Source organism: Mesoplodon mirus (assembly GCF_964341445.2).
Source record: "Mesoplodon mirus genome assembly, chromosome: 7".
Taxonomy (NCBI): Eukaryota; Metazoa; Chordata; class Mammalia; order Artiodactyla; family Ziphiidae; genus Mesoplodon; species Mesoplodon mirus.
This window is the reverse complement of record NC_138983.1, coordinates 53,835,782-53,856,727: the sequence shown is the minus strand read 5'-3', so window position 1 is coordinate 53,856,727 and position 20,946 is coordinate 53,835,782. Positions and strand designations below refer to the sequence as shown.

At 54.8% G+C, this 20,946-nt stretch overlaps 1 protein-coding gene across 5 annotated transcripts; it reads left to right on the top strand.

The window, feature by feature from the left end:
- Positions 1-3,933: 3,933 nt before the first annotated feature.
- On the top strand, positions 3,934-17,648 carry TSKU (tsukushi, small leucine rich proteoglycan). 5 transcript variants are annotated; one of them, XM_082629656.1, is made up of 3 exons: positions 3,934-4,027; positions 8,707-8,855; positions 15,134-17,648. In XM_082629656.1, the coding sequence occupies exons 2-3, from the start codon at positions 8,822-8,824 to the stop codon at positions 16,189-16,191; spliced, it is 1,092 nt and encodes a 363-aa protein (XP_082485782.1). In that variant the 5' UTR covers positions 3,934-4,027; positions 8,707-8,821; the 3' UTR covers positions 16,192-17,648. The 5 variants fall into 5 exon arrangements, with proteins under 5 accessions (XP_082485782.1, XP_082485785.1, XP_082485781.1 ...); XM_082629657.1 differs by lacking the exon at positions 3,934-4,027 and adding an exon at positions 4,742-4,831; XM_082629658.1 differs by lacking the exon at positions 3,934-4,027 and adding an exon at positions 6,299-6,350.
- Positions 17,649-20,946: the final 3,298 nt, after the last annotated feature.

Below are 20,946 nucleotides of genomic sequence, written 5' to 3'. Positions count from 1 at the left end.
TTTTACATTCTATCTGTGTGACCCTGGATGAGTCGCTTCTGAGTCTCGGTTTCCACATTTTTAAAATGGAGGTGATAAGAGCCTACCTAAAAAGTTTGCTTAGAGGTTTAAAAATGGGAATACGGATGGAAAGACTTTGCAAGCCCTAAGGCGTTCTGCCATGTCCGCCAATCCCTGTACTGACATCAGAACCACCATAGGTGCTTTTAAAAAATACAACATATCACAGGCCAACCCAGATCTATAGAATCAGAAGGAGGTTGAACTGGCATTATTTTTCTTCCGGTCTTTTTTTCCATTATTTCCTCACATGGTCCTGATGCTCTATTAACTTTCAATCTGCCAGCTTCTGACAACTGGAAAGAAGAAAATGCAGCAAGAAGAATAGAGATCCTGCAGCTTCATGGAAATACTTTGAATTTGGAGGGTTTTCTGGTCAGGGCTTGACAGCTATGATAAGAGAGAGAAAAGAAGGACCTTTTAGCTTTCTCAAAATGTGGGAAAAGAGCAAGGTAGCCAAAGGGACTAATGGTGACTTTGGCCTCCAATCTGGAGAGTTCTGAGAGAAAAGAGATCCTCAACCAACACCACCAATTGAAGTATGGCTGGTCAAGTAAAAGTACAAAACACCCTACAACTTACAACATATTTATATATGTATTCATTCATTTGATCCTCTCTATATTCCTGCGAGGTAGCATTTCTTAGTTATTCTCATTTTACAGGTAAGGAAACTGAGGCTCAGGGGGAGGGACTGACTAGCCCAAAGTCCATAGGTAGCCAGGGACAAGAGCAATGATTTGCACCTGGGACCCTTAGGCTCCAAGGCCTCTCTACTACACCACATTCTGCTTCTTGTGTTGATTGTAAGGTAGTAAAAAGAGCACTAGAGCCCTAACTATTGTTCCAGCTCTGCAGAGAACATGCTGTGTAACCCCAGACATATCTCTTGCCCTCTCTGGGCCTCACCACTATCAATCTAGGGTGGTTGTTATAGGGATTAAATGATGTGATGACCTTAAAGGTATCCAACACAGTCCCTGGCATGAGATAACAGCCAAGATGACCACAAGAAGGGTGAAGAGAATGGAAAGTGATAGTGCATATGTACAAAAGCTGTGGCAACATAATAGAAGGGGGAACCAACTTCACCAGGCATTGGGCTTCCTGGGGGAGGGGAATTTGGACAGAGATTTCAAGAATGCAGAGGCCCTCCCCTCCCTCCCCTCCCTCCTTCTGGTTTTATGTGACTAGAGGACTAGAGCTTGGGATGTATAAGAGGGGAGTGTCCAGAAATGAGGCTGAAGAGGTAGGGGTGAGGGGAGCATATCACATGGGCCTTGAATGCCAAGCTAAGGATTTGGCTTTTCCCATTGAAAGGTTGTAAGCAGGTGTCATGATACATTTTGCAGCTTTGCAGTTTAGAAAGGTCATTTTTGCTGCAGTGTGGACAGAAGACAGGAGGGGGAGGCTGGAGGCTGAGGGACCCTTATGGGGGAGGGGAAAAGGGCTGATGGAGATTCCCAATCCAAAGTCCCTGGAGGCCACCTCCCACTTAGGGAAGATCAAGGGAAATGATGAAGGTAGAAGTACTCTGAAACTATTGCCAGCCACCAGCCAAGGTGTGAAGGGTTGTTTGTCACGCTTCTGTTACATGACAGGCCCTTCGGAGGGGCCTGGGGCCTCCAGCCCTGCTGGCTAGCGCCTGCAGACAAAAGGCAGTGGGAGCTAGCATCCCTGAGTGCCCTGGGAGTTGAGTATTTACCTCCATTGCTCAGATGCTGAGCCGAGCGTCACTCCACAACTCCACAACAAGGGAGGGGAGGACCACATTCTCCAGGCCAGGGCAAAGGAGGTGGGCAGGGGTTCCTTTGAAAGACAGCCCCCTCCGCCACGGGAGGGCAGGAGACAGCCGGCAGGTGGACTAGTCCAGCAGAGGGTCAGGTGACCATTCCTCTGTCTCCTCCCCTCCCAAGCCTGCTCAGCTTTCCAGACTCTACCCCATCCCTGACCGGAGACAACTTGGTATAATAATAATGGCAATAACAGCCCACAGTGGTGCTTCCTGTGAGCCAGACTAATGCTTTACTAAGTCACTGTTTACTCCTGCCTCACAACAGCTCTCTTACAGTTGCAGAAACTCAGAGAGGTTAAGTAACTTCCCTAAGATTACCCAGAGCTGGTAAGTGGCAGGGCTGGAACCTGAACCCTGTCCAAGCTTGGGGACCTCACCAAGCACTGATTTTCGGGTCTTTCTCCCCTCTGGGCTGGTAGGTAAGAGCAGGAAGGGCTCTAACCCCTCCCGAGGGTCCCAGGATGCACAGAGAACCACTAGGAGATAGAGTTGAATCTCAACGGCCCCTTTATTAAGCATGACTGTGAGGAGGTGACAGGGTGCAAAGGGGCCTATGATACAATTTCAAAGATGGTTGGATGAGACATCTGAGCTGGTGGCCTCCCAGTTCTAGAAGCTGGGATTCTAATTAGGGGAGGACAATGGTAGGCAAAAAGGAGAGAGGGGAGCTTTCCCTGTCCTAAACTGATAAGACAGGGCTCCCAGCCTTCTTCCTGCACCTCCCTAACTGGCAGGGCTCCCAGGTTTCGGCCCAGGTGAGCAGAGTCACCACAATCACACAACCACACAGACTAGTGCCAGCGAGGACCTGCAAGAGCACTTTGTTCTCTGGGAGGCAGATTTGTTTTTGCTGCCCTGAGGCCTAGGGTAGTGGCCTCTACTCCTCCCTCCCCTCCTCCCTACTTGCCTCTCCTTCCCCAGGCAGACAAGCAGACACACACGCACACGGCCAAGCAACTTTTTTTAATTAAAAAAAAAGTAATAAGGAAAGAAGGAGCAAAAAGACTGGGTGTGCAAGTCTGGGCCACTGCAAGGGGAACACTGCCCAATCTCTGCACAGCACGAAAGCTCTTGGGAGGTCCAGGGTTCAAAGCCAAAACCTCCCTCAACCCCCAGGCCACATACCTCTGGGGTGCATGAGAACTGTCCCCTCCCTCACCCCGACACTGTCTCGGTGTGTGGACAGGAAGACTCAAACTCACCACCCCCCACAAGCCCCTTCTAGGGAATGCATTCACCAGGCAATTTCTCCCCCCAACCCCCATGTAAAAAAGGTTTTTTGGATGCTTTCCTGCACTTTTTACCATAAAGAGGGGTGAGAGAGGATGGGCTGCAGGGGGAGGAATCGACTTAAAAACTGCTGCCTAGTCACACTCCCAGTTTCCCTTCTTAGAAATCCAACCAGAAGTCGATGGTTCCCTCCACACACACACAAAAAAAGTCTGTTGCTTTCTCTCTCCTCTCTTGCCAGCTTTTCTGCCCAAGCCTGGCTCTCTCCTCTCTGTCGGTTCGTCTTTCAGCCAGTCTTTCCCTGCTTCAGATTCTTGGACTCCCTCTCACTAACGTCTCTGGACCTCTGTCACCGGTTTTAAAAAATAGGGGGATGAACTCGAGAAGAGGGAAGCCTCACCACCCAATCTCTTTCTCTCTCTGCCCCCCCCTCTCTCTCTCTCAACACAAACACACACACACACACACACACACACACACACACACACACACACTCCAGCGACCTCCAGATGTTCCCGACCGTGAGGCCATCTGCTGAGATAGCTCAGGCGCTCCGCGGAAGGGGCAGGGACCCGGGATGCAAGAAGCTGGGAGCAAGGCCGACTGAAGTGGGCGGGAGCTGCGTGCGCACTTTTGAGACGCTCCCTATGGTGGAACCCGGGCTGGGCAAGGGCTCCGCCGGCGGGCGGGGGGCGGAGCGGGGAACGCGCTGGGAAAGGCCGGCACTTTGGCGACACTCCCTAAATCGCCCGGCGGCTGGCCAGAGCCGCCACTGGGCGCTGGGCGGGCCGGGGAGAGCCCAGCGGCGGGCGGGGGCCGGGGGCCGGGGGGCCGGGGGGCCGGGGGGCGGGCCGCGCCGCTCTGAGAAAAGCGCCGGCCAGAGGGCCCGCGACCGGGCCGCCTGGGTGAGCGTGCCGAGGCGGCTGCGGCGCAGGCTTCCAGGTGGGTGCGGGTCCCCGGGCGGAGCGGGAGTCCGCGCAGCGGGCGAAGGACAGTAGCCCCCCTACCCCAACCTCGCAGCTCCATCCCGCGAGCGAACGGCGCTGGACCCAGGGGCGGGGCCGGGGCCCCTCAACTTTTCCTGGACCCAGGGCGTCGACAGCGGCGGCCTGACGCCCGGGACTCGGCCAGGGTGGGGAGCCCGGACCTAGAAGGGGGCTTCCAGGAGACAAAGGCTGTGACCGGGGGCCGTGGGCGTGGGCCGGCGCCTCTGGGGTCTTTGTGCGGACACGTGCATCTCGCGTTTGTGGGTCTTTGTGAATTTGGTCCGGGGACATGCATCTGCCTGTGCCTTTGTATGTCCGTGATTTGAGGAGGCTGTTTTGCGCCTGTGTCCACGTTTCGTGGGCCCGCGTTTGGTTGTGAGTGCTGGTGGGCGCATCGTTGTGTCCGCGTACGTGGTCTGTGCCTGTCGACGTGTCTGGGTTGGGTGTCCGTGGAGTATGTGCGCGCCGAGAGCCAGACACCGCCCCAACTCCTCGCTCCCCTGCTGTCCACCCGGGCCCAGACTTGGCTTCAAACTTTTCTCCCGGTTCCTCGGCAACAGCGCCCGTCCTCCTCCCCACTGCAGCTCAGGCGGGGGGCGCTGGCAGCCCTCCCCTCATTCACCTCCATGGGTCCTTAGAGCCGCGAGGGGATGGGATAGGATTTGTGGGTGGGGCAATCGGCAGCGCCTGAGGACTGACCCGAGCCGAGGCTGGGCAGAGCGTGCCGCACACGCCAGCCGAACCGGCTGGGAGGAGAGAGGTAAGCAGCCGGTCCTGACCCCCGATCGGGGGCTGAAGAGAGGAGAGGAGCGGGCAGCTGGTGTTGCCCGCCCCACGCTCCTCGGAGAGAGTGTATGTGACCGAGAAAGATGTGTCTGCTTGGCGGAGAGGCCAGCCACTGCCCCCGGCTCCGCTTTGAGATCCGCTCTCCGTTTGTATCCTGCCCCGGGCGGGGGGCGGGGGGCGGGGGCGGGGGGGGTCGAGCCCTCCAATCCCGTAGGTGAGAAGGCGACGACGGCTGCCCGCGGCGCCGGCTCCCGGGACCCCCAGCTGGGCTGCTGGGAGGAGGAACCTTGCACACACTATAGTTTCGAATGGGATGTCCACTGGCCCACAATATGGCACTGGGCAAGTTGCTCAGCCTCTCTGAGCCGCAGTCACCTTGTAATGGAAGAGGGTGAGAACTCCCTCGCGGGGCAGAGCGTGCGGTGGCGATAACCAACGCAGGCAGAGACGGCCTGGGGTGCAGTGCCCGCCCACACTTGGCCTGGGTGAGGAGGTGACTCAGGAGCTTCTGATCCTCCCTGCCTGCTCTACCCTTCGGATAAGTCCAGACTTGCAGAGCTCAGGTCTTACCTGAGAAGGAGGGGCTCAGGCTGCCGGGAGCCTCCTTTTGATACTGGGTGGCAAAGATAACCCTTTAACACCTTCCCTCCCCTGCCCCTAACCCCCACCCATCCCAGTCTTTAACCTAGAATTTTGCTTGATGCTGCGGACGTGAAGGATGGGCGCAAGCCACTCACCTCACTGTGGGCACTTTCCTTTCCCTCTTTGGGCCTCAGTTTCCCTTCTGGAAAGGGAGGTGCTGACAGCTTCTCTCCTCCCTTCCTGTTCTGGCTGACTGGTTGAGATCCTAGAACCTGGAAGCACTTTGATATTTAACACCTCCATTCTGACTTGACCAATTCCCAGGCACTAATTTGCTCTTTTGAAGAGGGAGAGGGGAGGTGGCTTTGAAGTTAGGTAGGGATGAAGTAAGGTGGGCTGGAGCTCCTACAGCCCAGGAAGGGAAGGCTGGAAAGCAGCAGGCTGGGGAACCCAGGTGAATACACCCGGGAGGGAGGCAGGAGGTATCTCCCACAGAGGGAACTGCCCTGCCCGGCTCTGTGTGTTCTGAAACAGTGCAGGGGTGGTCAGCATTGTGGACTGTCAGATGCAAGGTTGGAGAGGGAGGGTTGGAATTCAACTTGAGGCTGGGAAGGAAGGCAGGGGCCAAATATGAGGGCATTGAATGCCAGACCTAGGAGCTGGGATTTAGGCAGTGGAGAACTGCTGGAGGGTTTTTTAAGCTGGCATGACAGGGTGGCGTTGGTAATTCTAGGAGACCTTTCTCTGGCTTGTGGGTGGTACTGGAGCCTGGGAGACCAATCTGGAGGCTAAGTGCTCCAGCCTCTTAGAGTCAGAGGAGATTTTCACTTACTTCATTGCTTCCTAGCTCTGTGGCCTTAGGCAAGCAACTCTACCTCTCTGATTCTCAGTCTCCTCATCCTTCAAATGAGGTTAGTAATTCCGGTCTCACTGATCTGTTGTGAATGTTAAATAGGATAATGAATTACATGTGCTAATAAAACGAGAAGAGGTTTGTAGTCTGTATTACATCATGCAGACACTTGTTGGATTGCACTGACAATAGAAGGCAGAGCCAGCATCTACTATGGTTCTAAACTTGATATCACCCCCCGGGAAAGCCCTAAGTATCCTGCAAGCTTGGACCACTGGTACCCTCTCCTAAGCAGAGGGAAGCTTTTTGCCTAGGACATTTCACTCATCTGGCTTATCCCATTCGCATGGCCAGGCCCCATACAGGAGAGGAGATGGACGGTCAGATTTGGAGATGGCCACACAGCACAAAGTGTGTCGTATCTTGACGGGGCCACCCAGGGGCCACTGGAGCCCAGGGAGAGGGTGACCTTTTACCGGATGACGGGCAGGTTAGACTGGGAAGACCTCACAGAGGAGGTGACTTTTTTTTTTTAACATCTTTATTAGAGTATAGTTGCTTTACAGTGTTGTGTTAGTTTCTGCTGTATAACAAAGTGAATCAGCTATGTGGTTGCCCACTCTCACCACTATTATTCAACATAGTTTTGGAAGTTTTAGCCGCAGCAATCAGAGAAGAAAAAGAAATAAAAGGAATCCAAATCAGAAAAGAAGTAAAACTGTCACTGTTTGAAGATGACATGATGCTTATACATGGAGGTGACTTTTGAATCGAATGAGTGAGAGTTTGCATGGAAAACAAAGAAAAGAAGGGTGTCTCTGTCATCTTCATCCGAGGGAACAGCCTGTGCAGAGATGTGGGGCCCGATGAGTAAGACGGGCCTCTAGACTAGCAAGCTGTCTTTGCAGGATAGGTTTTAAACCAGGAGCAGTGATGGGGTCCTGGTCTTCTGCCGGGATTGTACTCTGGTGCCCAGCATGGCCGGCAGTTGGAAGCAGAGGGCCAGGAACAAGGCTGTTGGAGCAATCCAGGCCAGGAGGTCTCCTGAACCTGACCTGTGCAAGGTTGGGGTGGCGGGGGGAGGGAGGGGGAAGACAGTGAGCCACCCACCCAGTGGTAGCTGCTGAGTCTCATTCTGTCACAGGTGACACAACTCCTTCAGCCTGCTTTGGCCTCTGCGACCTTTCCAAACTCCCTTACCACCTCCCTGGTAGAGCCTGGTCAGTGCTTGTAGCCCAAGCAGGACCCTGGATGGTGCACTGGGAGAGAATCCAAGGAAGAATCCACTTTGTCGTCTTCTCTATCCTCTGCCCCTGCCTTGCTTTCAGATCTGCTGGTGTCACGGCTCCTTTTTCCTTCCTGGCCCCTGAAATCACCCATTAGGGGGCAGGAACCCACATGCAGTGAGCACCGGTGTGTACCAGGCCCAGGGCTGAGTCTTTACTTTACCTTGTGTGATCATCCCAGTGGCCTGCTGGGAGCAGTACTAGGTTTCTCACCATGTTACAGATGAAGACTCAGACTCAGAGGGGAGAGGGCCTCCTGGCAGGTGAGGTATGGTGGGGCTGGAACCTGGTGTGCCTGACCGTAAAACCCATTTCCTCTGCCCCACACTGCCTGCCCGTGTGTCCACACATGCCTCAGGCCAAAGGGAACTTGCGAAGCTTCAGAATGGAGAAAATAGTCTTGGGAGCCTTGTCTGTTTCCCTGTAGATTATCCTCCAGGGATGATGTCATGGAGGAAGCTAGGCACTCGGTGTCAGAACACCTGGATTCTGAGTCCAGCCTCTGACCTCACTGGCTGTGTGACTCTGGGCAGATCACCGAACCTCTCTGGGTCTCTACGCAGCTGTAAAATAGATACAATGCCATGTAACCTGCTGATCTTGCAGGGTGACTGAACAGATAAGAGCTGAGGAGGCATTGGGAAGGTTGAGAGGTATCCTTTGGCGAGGTGGTAGTATTCTAACTGCCTGGTATATCTTCATATAGTACCTGCTCTGTGCCAGACCCGGCACTCAGGCCCAAGGACATAAAAGTAAACCTAACCCCATTCCTGCCCACAGGAGGACAGACAGGTAAGTGTAATTATAGTCCAGCACGATCCACACATGCCCGTTTGTAAGTTGGGGCACAGCCATATAAGGAGCATTGGATTTGGAGCTCAGACATGTAGGTTTGAGACCTGGTTCCTCTCCTCCTCAGCTGAATGTCAGTCTCCTTGTCTGCAAAACAGGGACAGTAATCCCCACGGTCAAGGGTTGTGGTGAGGCAGAAACGAGATGCTGCTGTAGAAGTGCGTGGCAAGCTGACGTGTTTGTACAGATGTGCAGCGTTAGAGCTTCTGTTGGGGGAGCCGACCCGCAAGGCTCCGGGAGTTTGGCCCTGACGTTCTTTTTGCCTTGCGTTTCCAGAACTGACTAAGCCACTGGGGGCCAGGACGTTAATGGAATTTCCACCTGGGGATTTCGTTGGCGTCAGCTTGAGGGAGCTCACGATGAACATAAGTAGGGCTGGAGGCGTCTCAGCATGGAGCAGCCGGTGGAGACAGAGCCCGTCTCAGGTGGGAGCTCGGCCCCCTGCCCGCCTCACCCCTTGGCCAGGGACTCCCCTTTGAAGTTGTGGTGAGGAGCTGGCAAATCTAGGGGCCCGAGATGCTGGGATACAGCACCACGGGCAGGCAGCTGGAGCCAGGAGGACCCGAGCTGGAATCCCTAACCCCAGGGAGCCCTCCTCAGAGGAGGAGGGAGGTTGGGGCCTTGTCAGCAGACACCAGCACGGTGACCAGAGGATGTTGGCACAGTAGTCACAGATCCGCCGGGTGCTGGCACCTCTTTGGGTAGTTGGGTAGGGAGGAACAGAACAAGGAATAACACGGTCATTGCCTTCAGGAAGCTTAATAAATCATCACCATCATTGTCTACTATGCATTCAGCACTCAAGGTGTGGCAGTTGAGCTGCCTGTTTCACACGCTGTCCCCTAATGCTTTCACCAATCCTGTGTTGTCACCCTTGTTGAGGACACTGAGCCTCAGCAAGGTTGAGACATGCCCAAGGCTAGTAGGTACGGAGCTGAATTCACAGCCGGGTGTGAGTCCCGTGGTTGACTCTAAATTCTGGGCTCTTCATTCATCCAGTGTGTTTGCCGGGCCTGCCAGGCCTGGCTGCGGCCCCAGGTAGGGGAAGGGATGAACAGGTGAAGAAGGCAGGGTCACTGCCCCAAGCTGCTCACACTTCAAGTCAGGAAACGGGCGGGTAAATAACGGCAGAGAATTTACCGAGTGTGTGTCTGAAGGAGGTGTGTTGATAGTGTGGTGTGAGAGGCCCGGCCCAGGAGCAAGGAAAGGAGGGGGCGTGGCCCCGGACCCTGAGTGGACAGAACGGGCTTTGTTGCACTGGCAGGGCCAGGGCAGGCCTGGGGATGTGGCAGTCCTGGCAATAGTGTGAGGCATCAGAACCCAGGTCCTGGGTCCTGCTCTGCCGTTTACTTGCAATCACTGCCCGTCTCTGGGCCTCAGTTACTTGTGATCTCTGAGGGGCCTTCCAGCTCTCCAGCCCTGGAATTCTCTGAGTTTGGAAAAGTATGAGCAGAGGCTGAGAGTTGTCCAAAGGCCACCACCATAGGTTCAGATCAAGAGGGGAGTTCAGCTGAAGGAGGGAGGAAGGTGGGGACAACTTGCAGATACCTCTGTGCCAGAGGGAGCTTGATTTCTGTAGGTAAAGTAGAAGTCAGGTGGTTTTTGAGATGGGGGATGATGTAGCCAAAGCTGTTTTAGAGGTTCTCCTAGCAGGGTCTGGAGTGTCGCAGTGGGGAGACCTGCCTGGGGCCTGTTAGGGCCACACCACTGACTCTTTTGACCTCACGGGCCATCTGTACACTTTCCTTAGAGTCACAGTGGGCCCAACAAGGAATAACTCATGGCCCTTGCCCAGAGGACCTTATGCTATATCCCCCTAACCAAGGGTGGCTACAGTTACTAAGCCTTTGTCCTGCTGCCCTTGTGTTCTATAACCTGGCTGATCAGTAGATGCCTTTTATCTGCAGGTCAGGGTTTGGAAAGTAAGTGATGTATCCTGGGCCAGAGATCCCCCCTGGCCTTCCATGGTGAATACCTGTCTGCCTTTCCCTTTCTCCCGAGGGTAGATCACAGGGCCCCAGAGGGAGGGAGGGAGGCAGAGTCAGTACTACACAGAAAAGAAAACTGAGGCTCCAGGAAAGAAAGAAAACTGTGAAGGTCACACAATTAGTAGCAGATCCGGAACTAGAGTCCTGATCTCCTGGATCTAAGGCAGGTGCTAGTGATCTTGATATGAGTTGTTCTCCTGTCCCCGTTGCAGATTTGTAAGCCCCATGAGGACAGGGGCCCTGGGATCTCCCACCCTGACCCCAACATAGACCTCACAGGGCCTAGTACACTGCCTTGCACTTAGCAATTTAGTGCTGTGGTTGATTAATTCTGTCTGCAGTGGCTATGGATATTATAGGTAAAATGAAAAGGTACAGTGTTTCCATTATGTGGCTTCTACCCCTTGGGGCCTCATTTCTCTACTGGGGCATTGGTCTTCTCAGTCTAATCTTCACAGCCATCCTCTCTGAGCCTGATAGGACCATCATTAGCATCCCAGGTTCACAGCTGAAGGAACTGGTCCAGGTAAAGTGACTTGCTCTGTTCACACTGCAAGTTGGTGTCCAAGGCCTTCTCACTCTCTAAGAAGGCCTTTCCTCTCCGTGGAGCTGAGGCTAATGGTTTCTGTGAAGAGGAACTCACATTACTCATCCCTTCCCAGACCCAGCAGCCCTGTTGAGAAACAGCATAGTCATAGTGTGGCTTCCTAGGGAAGAACTGCTTTCCAGCAGGGCAGTGGTAAGAGCTTTGTCATGTTTGATACATATTTGCTGGAGGAAGGAGCAAGAGAGATGGGGTCAGGCCCACCCACTTATCCCCACCCCACCCACTCCCACCCTGTGGAGGGAGGCAGGGGGTCCCCACTGTACCCTTCGCCTGTGCTGGGAACCCTGCTTGGGTGCCTTACTCCCACCATTATGTTTCATCCTCGTGACAGGCCTGTGAGATGGCTCTTAACATCTCTATTTTACAGATGAGGAGACCGGGGCTCAGATTGTGGCTAGCCAAGATCAGAGAAAGCAGAGATGGCCATGAGGCAGTCCTATTAGGAAGCTTCATTACTCAGTGTGTTTTATAGATATTTTTTACTATAAGAGAGGAAATAAGAGGAGAAAAGGAGATTAAGACATGGTTAAACCACTCAAAGTTCTACCATCTAAAGAAAGACCACTACTGGGTTGACGTATTTTCTTCTAGACTTTCTAAAATTACGATTTACATTGGTTTTTTTTTTAATGCATAGTTATACTTTTCTTAGCATGCAATTTATCCTTATGATCTCTAGCATTATGGCATCAGCCCCCTCCTCCATGAGGTTGCAGACTCTTCTGAGCATTATTTTTATTGACTCCATAAGATCCCTGGGAGATTCCACAGGCATCTTGACTGGGCTGGAAATCTTGGTCCTGGAGCCAGGAGTCAGGAGTCAGAGCCTGAGCATTGGCTGCCATCACCTCACTGAGGACCCAGGGACAAGTCACTGCATGCTCTCTGGGCCGCAGCTTCCTCATCACTAAAGTGAGGGATTGCATGCACTGCTCTGCAGCCCTCACAGCTCAAATGAGCAAAGGTCTTTTGGAAATTATCAGGGACTGTGCCCCCAACAGGGGATTTCCTTATCTTCCCTCAGTTTCCTCCTGGGAAAATTCTGCCCTCCCCTTGGCTCCTGGATCTTTTGCTCCAAGCAGCAATGCCAGACCCCAGCGTCTCGTGAGACACTCACATGAAGGCACCCCTCCTTATGTTACCCCAAAGGGGACATTGCCTCTAAGCAGAACAGGGGCACTGACCCTCAAAGACCACTAGCCCACACCTCTGCCTCTGCCCCCTTCTGGGTGCAAAGTTGTGAGGCATCTCAGAGATTTCTTCCTTCTCTTCTCCCAACAGCCTTGGACGGCCCTGAGAGGACTCTGAGCTCCGCTGTGACCTCAGGAAAGCCCCAGAGCCACTGAGTATTAGAAAGCTTGGTACCTACCTGTCCCAGCAGCCGATGGCAGCTGGAGCGTGGCCCTAGGACTCTGGATGCTTAGCTCTTCTCTCCCCAGCAACACACAGAAGTACACGTTCCACTTGAACCAAGCCAGTTACGAGGTTACAAAGGCCTGAGTTCACCTCCTGGCTCTACTACCTTCCTCTTGCCATCCTCGGTTTCCTCCACTGTAACATGGACATAAGGCTGCTTACCTCCTGGAGTGACGGGATGGCATGAGGGAACATGTGTCCAGCACTTAGTGAGGACAGGCTCTGTCACTGTCAGCACTTTCCACTTAACGTCCAGACCTAGCACAGAACAGCGGCCCAGGGAGAGGTGTCCACCGTGCAGGGCTGAGCAGAGACCTTGTCCACAGTGCCCTGGGAGCCTCACAAGCACAGTTACCCAGGCGGGTCTCAATCTACACTCCTGCTCCCTCTGTATCAGCTGTCACCACCATTGCCTCCGTGGCTCAGTGGTGACCACTCAGCACGTGTGCACAGCTCTTCACAGTTTGCATCGCACTACAGTGAAAGTTGCGTCAACGTATGTGAGGAGGGCAGGAAATACTGGCTTGTGGTAGAGAGGACGAAGCCGAGGCCTGAGAGGCCCCCCTCTCTAGAGGGGGAGGGGGAGCGTTGGGCGGTGTTACAGAAGCAGGAGCTCATGAGGGGCCATTTGGCACTTAAGAGGCACATTGTATAATCACCTTTGGGAACCAAAGGGTAATCTTGGGGCCTTTTTGTGCGTCTTTGGTGTTTGTTTAAACCCCAGGAAGGGTAGGTATGGGCAGATCAGCTTAGCAGGGAAGACGAGGCCCTAGGTGGTAATGAACCCCTGCAGTGAGAAGCTCACCAGGGGAACAAAGGGGGTGTGAGGTAACTTAATACGTTCCTTTCAGTTCCAGACACTGGAACACTCTGTCCTGCCTCAATTGGGGCCAAGCCCAGGATGCACCTGGGCCGGGTTTAATCCTCAAATTGGACTCTACAGCAGAACGGGGCAGGAGAGGAGGGGCCCACATAGCGGGGCAGGGGAGAATAGCGCCCCTTCTCCCTGCCTGTGCTCCGAGCCCAAGTGCAGATCAAGTGGCTGCCCCTTCAAACTTTCACGTAGGGCTAGTAATACTATCCTGATGCTCCCTCCACAGCCACCCCCAGTCCACAAGGTGGGCAGGTCCCAGGTCCACCCCTCCCTGAAGCCCAGGGGGAGGAACAGGTTGGGGGAAGATGAAGCAGCGGGGCAAGGGTGCAGAGCTGAAGAACCTGCTAGAGTGAGGCTTAGTTAGTGCCCTCTATCTCGTGGGCTGAGTGGCTGCTGTGCAGAGGGAGAGTGTAGCCACAGACTGTCCAGTTAGAGGCTTTCACTGTTCAACCCTCTCTCTCCTCCTCCTGCGAGCACCACTGTCCGAGGAGCTACAGACGTGCATGGGTATGAGGACTGAAGGTGACAGTGTACATGCAGTGCCCGGCGTCAATGGCAGCTGCTGTTACAATTGTCCAGGGAGAGAAACTGAAGCCAGGGGAGAGGCAGTGGCTTGCATCGTAGCCTGTGTCGGTGGGAAGAGCCCCCCTTGGACCCCATCTCTCCTGCCAGTCCTGCTGGAGGCAGCAGATGAAAATAAAGGAATTGGGACTGAGCGGGCCTGGGTTCTAATCCTGCCCTGCTTTTTACTGGTTTGGGGTAAAACCCTTTTCCTCTCTGAGCCTCTATTTCTTTATTTGTATAATGGGGGAACCAGCCCAGCTGCCTGCCCTAGGTTAAAGGAAGGGCCAAAGAGGTGTAACAGCCCTAATAGCTGGGGGTCAGGGCAGGGCAAGGGGGAAGGGGCTTGGCACAGGGTCCCCAACTGGAATGAAGGATCCTGCCTCTGGAGGCCAGGCCAGGTGAGAGGGCTTAGGACTGTGGACCCAGCCACTGTTACCCGCAAAAGGAGTGAGGGGGGGACAGTCATTGCAGAGCCCCCTTGCAGGAAGAGACCTCTGTCTGGGAAGCTGGAGTGCGGGTCTCAGGCATGGCTCAGCCACTGCCAAACCACGGCAGTGAGCCATTGGGTTCCACTCCCACTTCCTTGTGGCCATGCATTCTGAACCTCTCTAAGTTTCAGTTCCCTCTTCGTGAAGTGGTGACAGCATTGCTGCCTTGCCATTTCTGTGGTTGTGAGGGTTAAGTGGGACCATGCAGGGAGGCAGCTAGCACAGCACCCAGCACATAGCACCCAGCATGTAACATATGCTCAGCAGAGGTAAATGGAATACCCTAACCCCTAAGCTAGGGGTGCTGTGACCCCTCCGCAGTAGGGCCTGGGTCAGGATGAACCCATGAACCCTAGACCCTCAGAGCTGGAGAGGCCAGCCAAAGACCCATCCTGTCCAGTGCGTTTCCAACTGGGTTCCTTAACATCCAAGGAAGGCTCCAGGCCCTCACCTTCACTTCAACCAGAACAGGCCCACTTTCACCTGCTAATCTTATTTAAGGAAGGGTTCTCCTGCTTCCAGTTTAAAATCCAGCCATCTGGCCTAACCCCCTTTACCATACAGATGGGGAGACTAAGGCCAGAGAGGAATAGGGACTAGGAAGTATATACGGAGGGGTATTCAGGGAAAGCATCTGGGGGCACTGAGGGGCTGGTGGCAATTTGCAGCTGTGCCTACACACATCGGCTGGTGTCTTACGGGGTGACTTAGAACCATCTGGTATGGGGTGCCTGCCGCCAGCCCTCACCTGTGGCTCTCTTTCTAGCCCACACCATGCTGTGGCCCCTGCTGCTGTTGCTGGCCGCCGGTGAGGCCCAGACCACCCGGCCCTGCTTCCCTGGATGCCAGTGTGAGGTGGAGACCTTCGGCCTCTTCGACAGCTTCAGCCTGACGCGAGTGGATTGCAGTGGCCTGGGCCCTCACATCGTGCCCGTGCCCATCCCCCTGGACACAGCCCACCTGGACCTGTCTTCCAACCGGCTGGAGACGGTGAACGAGTCCATGCTGGCAGGCCCAGGCTACACCACGCTGGCCGGCCTGGATCTCAGCCACAACCTGCTCACCAGGTTCTCGCCCACGGCCTTCTCCCGCCTTCGCTACCTGGAGTCACTTGACCTCAGCCACAATGGCCTGGCCACCCTGCCCGCCGAGAGCTTCACCAGCTCGCCCCTGAGCGACGTGAACCTGAGCCACAACCGGCTCCGCGAAGTCTCCGTGTCCGCCTTCGCCACCCACAGCCAGGGCAGGGCGCTGCACGTGGACCTCTCGCACAACCTGCTCCACAGCCTCGTGCCCCACCCCGCGCGGGCCAGCCTGCCGGCCCCCACCATCCAGAGCCTGAACCTGGCCTGGAACCGGCTGCACACCGTGCCCGACCTCCGGGACTTGCCCCTGCGCTACCTGAGCTTGGACGGGAACCCACTGGCGGCCATCGGCCCAGGGGCCTTCGAGGGGCTGGCGGGCCTTACACACCTGTCGCTGGGCAGCCTGCAGCATCTCCCCCAGCTGGCGCCCTATGGCTTCCGTGAGCTACAGGGCCTGCAGGTCCTGGATTTGTCAAGCAACCCCAAGCTCAAGTGGGCAGGACCCGAGGTGTTCTCAGGCCTGGGCTCCCTGCAGGAGCTGGACCTGTCAGGCACGGGCCTGGTGCCCCTGCCCGAGAAGCTGCTTCTCCACCTCCCAGCGCTGCAGAGCGTCAGCGTGGGCCAGGGCATGCAGTGCCGGCGCCTGGTGCGGGAGGGCACCTACCCCCGGCAGCCTGGCTCCGCCCCCAAGGTGGCCCTGCACTGCATACACACCCGGGAATTAGCTGATACCTTGTGACGAATGGTGTGGCCTGGGGCCATGTGACAGACTTCGCCCTGGGCTCCCTCTGGTCCTGGGTAGTTTATATTTTAATGTGCCAATGCCAGCAGGGGCTCTGCAGGCCTGTGTGGTAGCATCGTTGAAAGAGAGGCTTTGGACCTGGGACCCACACCCAGGAGCAAGGTTTCGCCCATTTGTCTGTGTTGCTCCCCAGACCATAAGCCGAGGGTCTTCGATGCCAAACCAGACAGCAGTCCCCTGCTGTCCTTCCCTACTTGTCCCCAAAGTGCCTTCCCTGAGGCCTGGACCAACCTGACCCATGACAGGAGGAGGGCGGGTGGGAGGTAGTGCTGCGGGGCAGAGGTCCAGCCACTCAGGCATGGGTTTCTTTTACGACACAGCCCTCTCTTTGCTCTGGGCGTGTGAGGCCTACTTCATCCTTTTTTCTTCCCCTAGAACTCTGGATAGAACTTTATAGAAAGGACTGGAGAAAAAAATCTAGTCCACCTCCTCATGTGCCAGATGGGGAAACTCAGGCCTAGGGAAGGAAAAATGCTATTCTGAGGTCCTACAGTGGCAGAAGCGTGAATGGACCCAATGTCCAGCCTCCCAGCAGGGCCCCTTTGCACTTTTCTCTCTTCTCTAAATCATGCCCTCCCTCTCCCCTTTCTGGGCTTCCCCTTGCTTCCAAGGCTCACATCCTGCCATTTGTGCCCTTTCCCTGTCGTCCCCAGAAGGAGAGACCAGGGCCTCGGGGGTGGCACTCTGGGCCCGGTAACCGGCTGTGGCACAGGCTAAGTCAGTTCACCTCGGAGCCTCTAGAAGCCTCAGGGATACCAGTCCCAGCCCTGCCAGTTTCCCACTGGGGGGGGGGTGGTCCCCCAGCATCAAGAATGGAAATGCGCCCATTGACCCCTGAGGTACTGCCTCTAGATGCAGTCCTGGAACCCCTCCAGGCCCTGAGCTCCTGAGCTCCCTCAGACCCCACTGGCCCTATGCCCGACAGCTCATCCTACTGAGAATACAGTGAAGGAGGTAGGGGAGACCCCACCCATGTTTATGCTCCGCCGCCAGGGTGGCATCTCAGCTTCCCAGCCCTGGGCTCTCTCCTTAGCATGCGGTTAATAAAAGTTGTTGCCTTTTTAATGGACTGTCACTTTCAACACCCCCCACTCCCCCGCCCCCTCCCCACCCCCACCCCCCCATCCCCCGCCCCATCCAGGTCCCTGCTGGCAGGGGATGGAAACATGCCATTTGTAAAAGAAGAAGGACATTGCATTTGTTCGCTTTTGTAATATTGTGTCCTGGGGATGGGTTGGGGGAGGAGGTGTTGGGTGAAAGCCAGCCATACGTGGCCATGTGGGCGTCAGGGGGCTGGTCCCACAGGGACACCCACAGGACAGTGAGAGCTCTGTCCTCCCCCACCGGCCCTACCCAACACCTGGTCCTTGGTTTAATAAACACTATAAAGAGGCCCTCTTCGCATCATTTGACCAGCATCCACTGACATTCCCTAGACTGGGCCCTGGGGCCACAAGGATGAATTGAGACAAGATTGTTCTCTCTGAAAAGCCCAATAACCTCCCAGGATTAGGGGAGTGAGGTGACGTGAGGGAGGGAGTTCCTCAGGGGTGGGTGGCACCTTTCACTGCAGCTAACACTGCCTGCCTTCCTCATTTCCCCTCTCCCTTATGCCCCAACTCCATGAACTTGTCAGGCCCTGCATGCCTCTGCCTTTGCTCAGGCTGTCACTCTGGGACCTGGCCCTTGCCCCCATCCCTGCCTCTCAACTCCTTCCCAGCCTAACAGACCCAGTTCCCACCTCACCTCCTTAGAAGCTTTCCCTGAGGTCCCCGTCCACCTCCCTCCGCTGAGCTCCAACAGTACTGTGTTCCTTCTTGGCATCTGACTGCTGTGGTATCCTAACTCCTGTTTGCACACTTCCAGTGACAGGGAACCCACTTCCAGCTCATCTGAATGGCTCTGCTGTCAGCAAGTTCTTCCTTCTAACTAGCCAAGAACTGCAGGAATATCCATCACCATCACTACCACCAAGTTTTTCCTGCTGTGTACTCTGTGCCCTGAGACTCATGTTCCTGGGGTGGGAGGGGGAAGGACATATGGAGGACACCTAACTGTAAGAGCGGTACAGGGACCTGTGAGAGCTCTGCGGTGGGATTAGGAAGGCTCCCTGGAGGAGGCTCATCCATGGAGTTGAGAAGAACACGTGGACCTGGACAGAGGTGGCTGGCACTTGAGAGGGGTCATGGGTGAACAGTGGCACAGATCCCAGGACATTCAGGCCATGGGTAGGGTTGGGGTGCTTGCCCATCACGTGGCTTAGGCCCCCCAGGGCTTGGGCTCCCTGAGCCAGAGGCTGGCCCCCGCCAATATGGGAAGGATCTGAAGTATGGGGGACAGGGGAGGGTGAGAGTGAGACCCCAGCCTTCACAGTCCTCAGATTGGTACTCCATCCTCCCACATGCCTTGGGACGAGAGAGGCCTCAAATACAGGGGTGAGGGAGAGATCCCTGGGACTTTCACCCAGTGTGGCTTTAAAGCCCCACTTGAAGAAGGCGTCCTTGGGGAGGGCCATGGAACATAGGGGTCTTAAACTTAAGTGGCGCTGAAAGCAGGGGAAGGGAGGCCGGGACTACTGCTGTTCACCTCCGCCCTGAGCTGCAGCTTCCACATCTGCAAAACGGGGCGGGGGTGAATCTCCAGCGGGAGGGTGGGCAGACGCCGCCACACCGTGCGGGCTTCTCCTTCCTGATGGGGGCATCACCTCGCACACCCACAGCCCCTGCGTGCTGTAGAGAAAGCAGAAGCCCCGCGGGGCAGCCGGCCCGCGGCCCCTCCAGAGGCTCTCAGCTCTCAGCGCCACCTCGTGCTCACGCATGGCCAGACACCCCAGATCAGAGAGGTCGCAGAGCCCGGGGCCTCGGAGGCCAAAGTGGACCTGCGCAGTTTGCGAAGCCAGCCCCTCTTTCCCCTCGCCGACCGCCTTCATCCGGCCACCCTCCGCCTTCCTGGAATTCCGGGACGGAGAATGAGGTCATTGGAATCTTACAGAATTACAGAGGTTAGTGCAAAGATTCCATTTTGGAGTTCCCAGAAAAGAGTTAAAATCCTGGTCCATCACGAGCCGGTTGTGTGACCTTGGCCAAGTCACTTTACTTCTCTAAGCCTGGAAAAGGGGATGAAAATATCTCCCTGCACAGGACTGTATGAAGGAAGTAACATTTGTAAAGAATCAAGTACAGTGCCTGGCACAAAATAGACACTCCAGAAACGCTTGTTTCCTCCCTCGTGCAACCACTGAATTATGAATTAGATTACAGAAACGTGTAGTCTTAGACTCATATTTTGATAATGGATGCAGAACTGAAGTATTTTGTAAAGCTTTAAGGTGGTAGAATTGAGGAACAATAGTGTAGTTTGCAGGATCTTTGCCCTGTGTACCTAACACGGAATAGACCTTCAACACACATGTTAGTTGAGTTTTAGAGATGGGGAAACATCTGAGTACAGTTTTCCATCATAGCACAGGCTGGGTCACAAACATTTCACTGTACTTCATTAATAATTCAGTTGCCATTTACTGGGCACATGTCCTTGGACTTGGTGTACATGCTATCATTTCCTCTCCATAACTGCCGTGGATGTTATTGTCACCATACAGCTGAGGAAAGCAGCCTGTGCCTGGCTTCATCTGTCATATGGCAAGTCTCTCATTCCTGAATGCCCTACCTCAGTGACCGGGCCAGCTGTGCAGATCACATGTGTCAGAGAGGGCAGAGGTGCTCTAAGAAACCAAAACCACTAGGACTCCATTTATTTTTCCGTTGGAAAAAAAAAGGGGGGGTGGAGTTACGCAGCTCTAAGTATCTCCAATCAGACCATGGATTCTAGATCCTAGAGCATGAAAAGCCAAAGATAAAATCCTTCCCCTCCTGGCCCCATTTCACAGATGGGAAGATGGAGGCCCAGAGAGGAACAGCCCAAGGTCACATGGCAGGTGACATGACCACATGGCCAGGATTCTGTGCTTCAGATCTGGCTATATAATTGGTGGAACCTAGGGTAAAATGAAAATGTGGGGTCTTTTGTTCAAAATTATTAAGAATTTCAAGATGGCAAGAGCAGAGCCTTAAACCAAGCATGAGACCCTTCTAAGGTCCCACTGCCCATGAAGCCAGACCTGCTGTGCTTTAATCGTACCATTACAGAGAAGGAAGAGACAAACGCCCTGTGTTGGTCAATATGGCAAAAGAGCATCTGTATGGATTTGTATGAAACCCAAATCCTCTGTAGCTCAGGGAGCTGATTAGGCTCTTTCAAATCCAGTAATTTCCCTCCATGGGTGTTATCATACCACCCCCTGATTTCCCCAAATTGTCATGGCCAAGGGGCCAAAGGGTTGCCCTCTTGGAGAGAGAGGGCAGATGGCAATGGAGATACTAACACCTACCAACTGCCTCCAAACCAGCTCATAGGTTGTTTCTCTGGACAAGACTGCCAGGCATGTGGGGGGCAGAGGCCTACCTCTACTCGTACCTAGTGTCCACCAAGACAGTAGAGGTCATCGTAGGCTAACAGGGCTTGCCCACTGATGCTCAGTGTTCTGTGTGGGCTAATTTGACCAAGGAGCAAATGTCCACTGATACCTAATATTTATCAGTACCTAATGTCCATCAATGACAGCCCTCACCAATGGCTGATATCCACAAAGGGAAAATGTCCAGTGGTGGCAGCGTCCAATACTGCCCAACA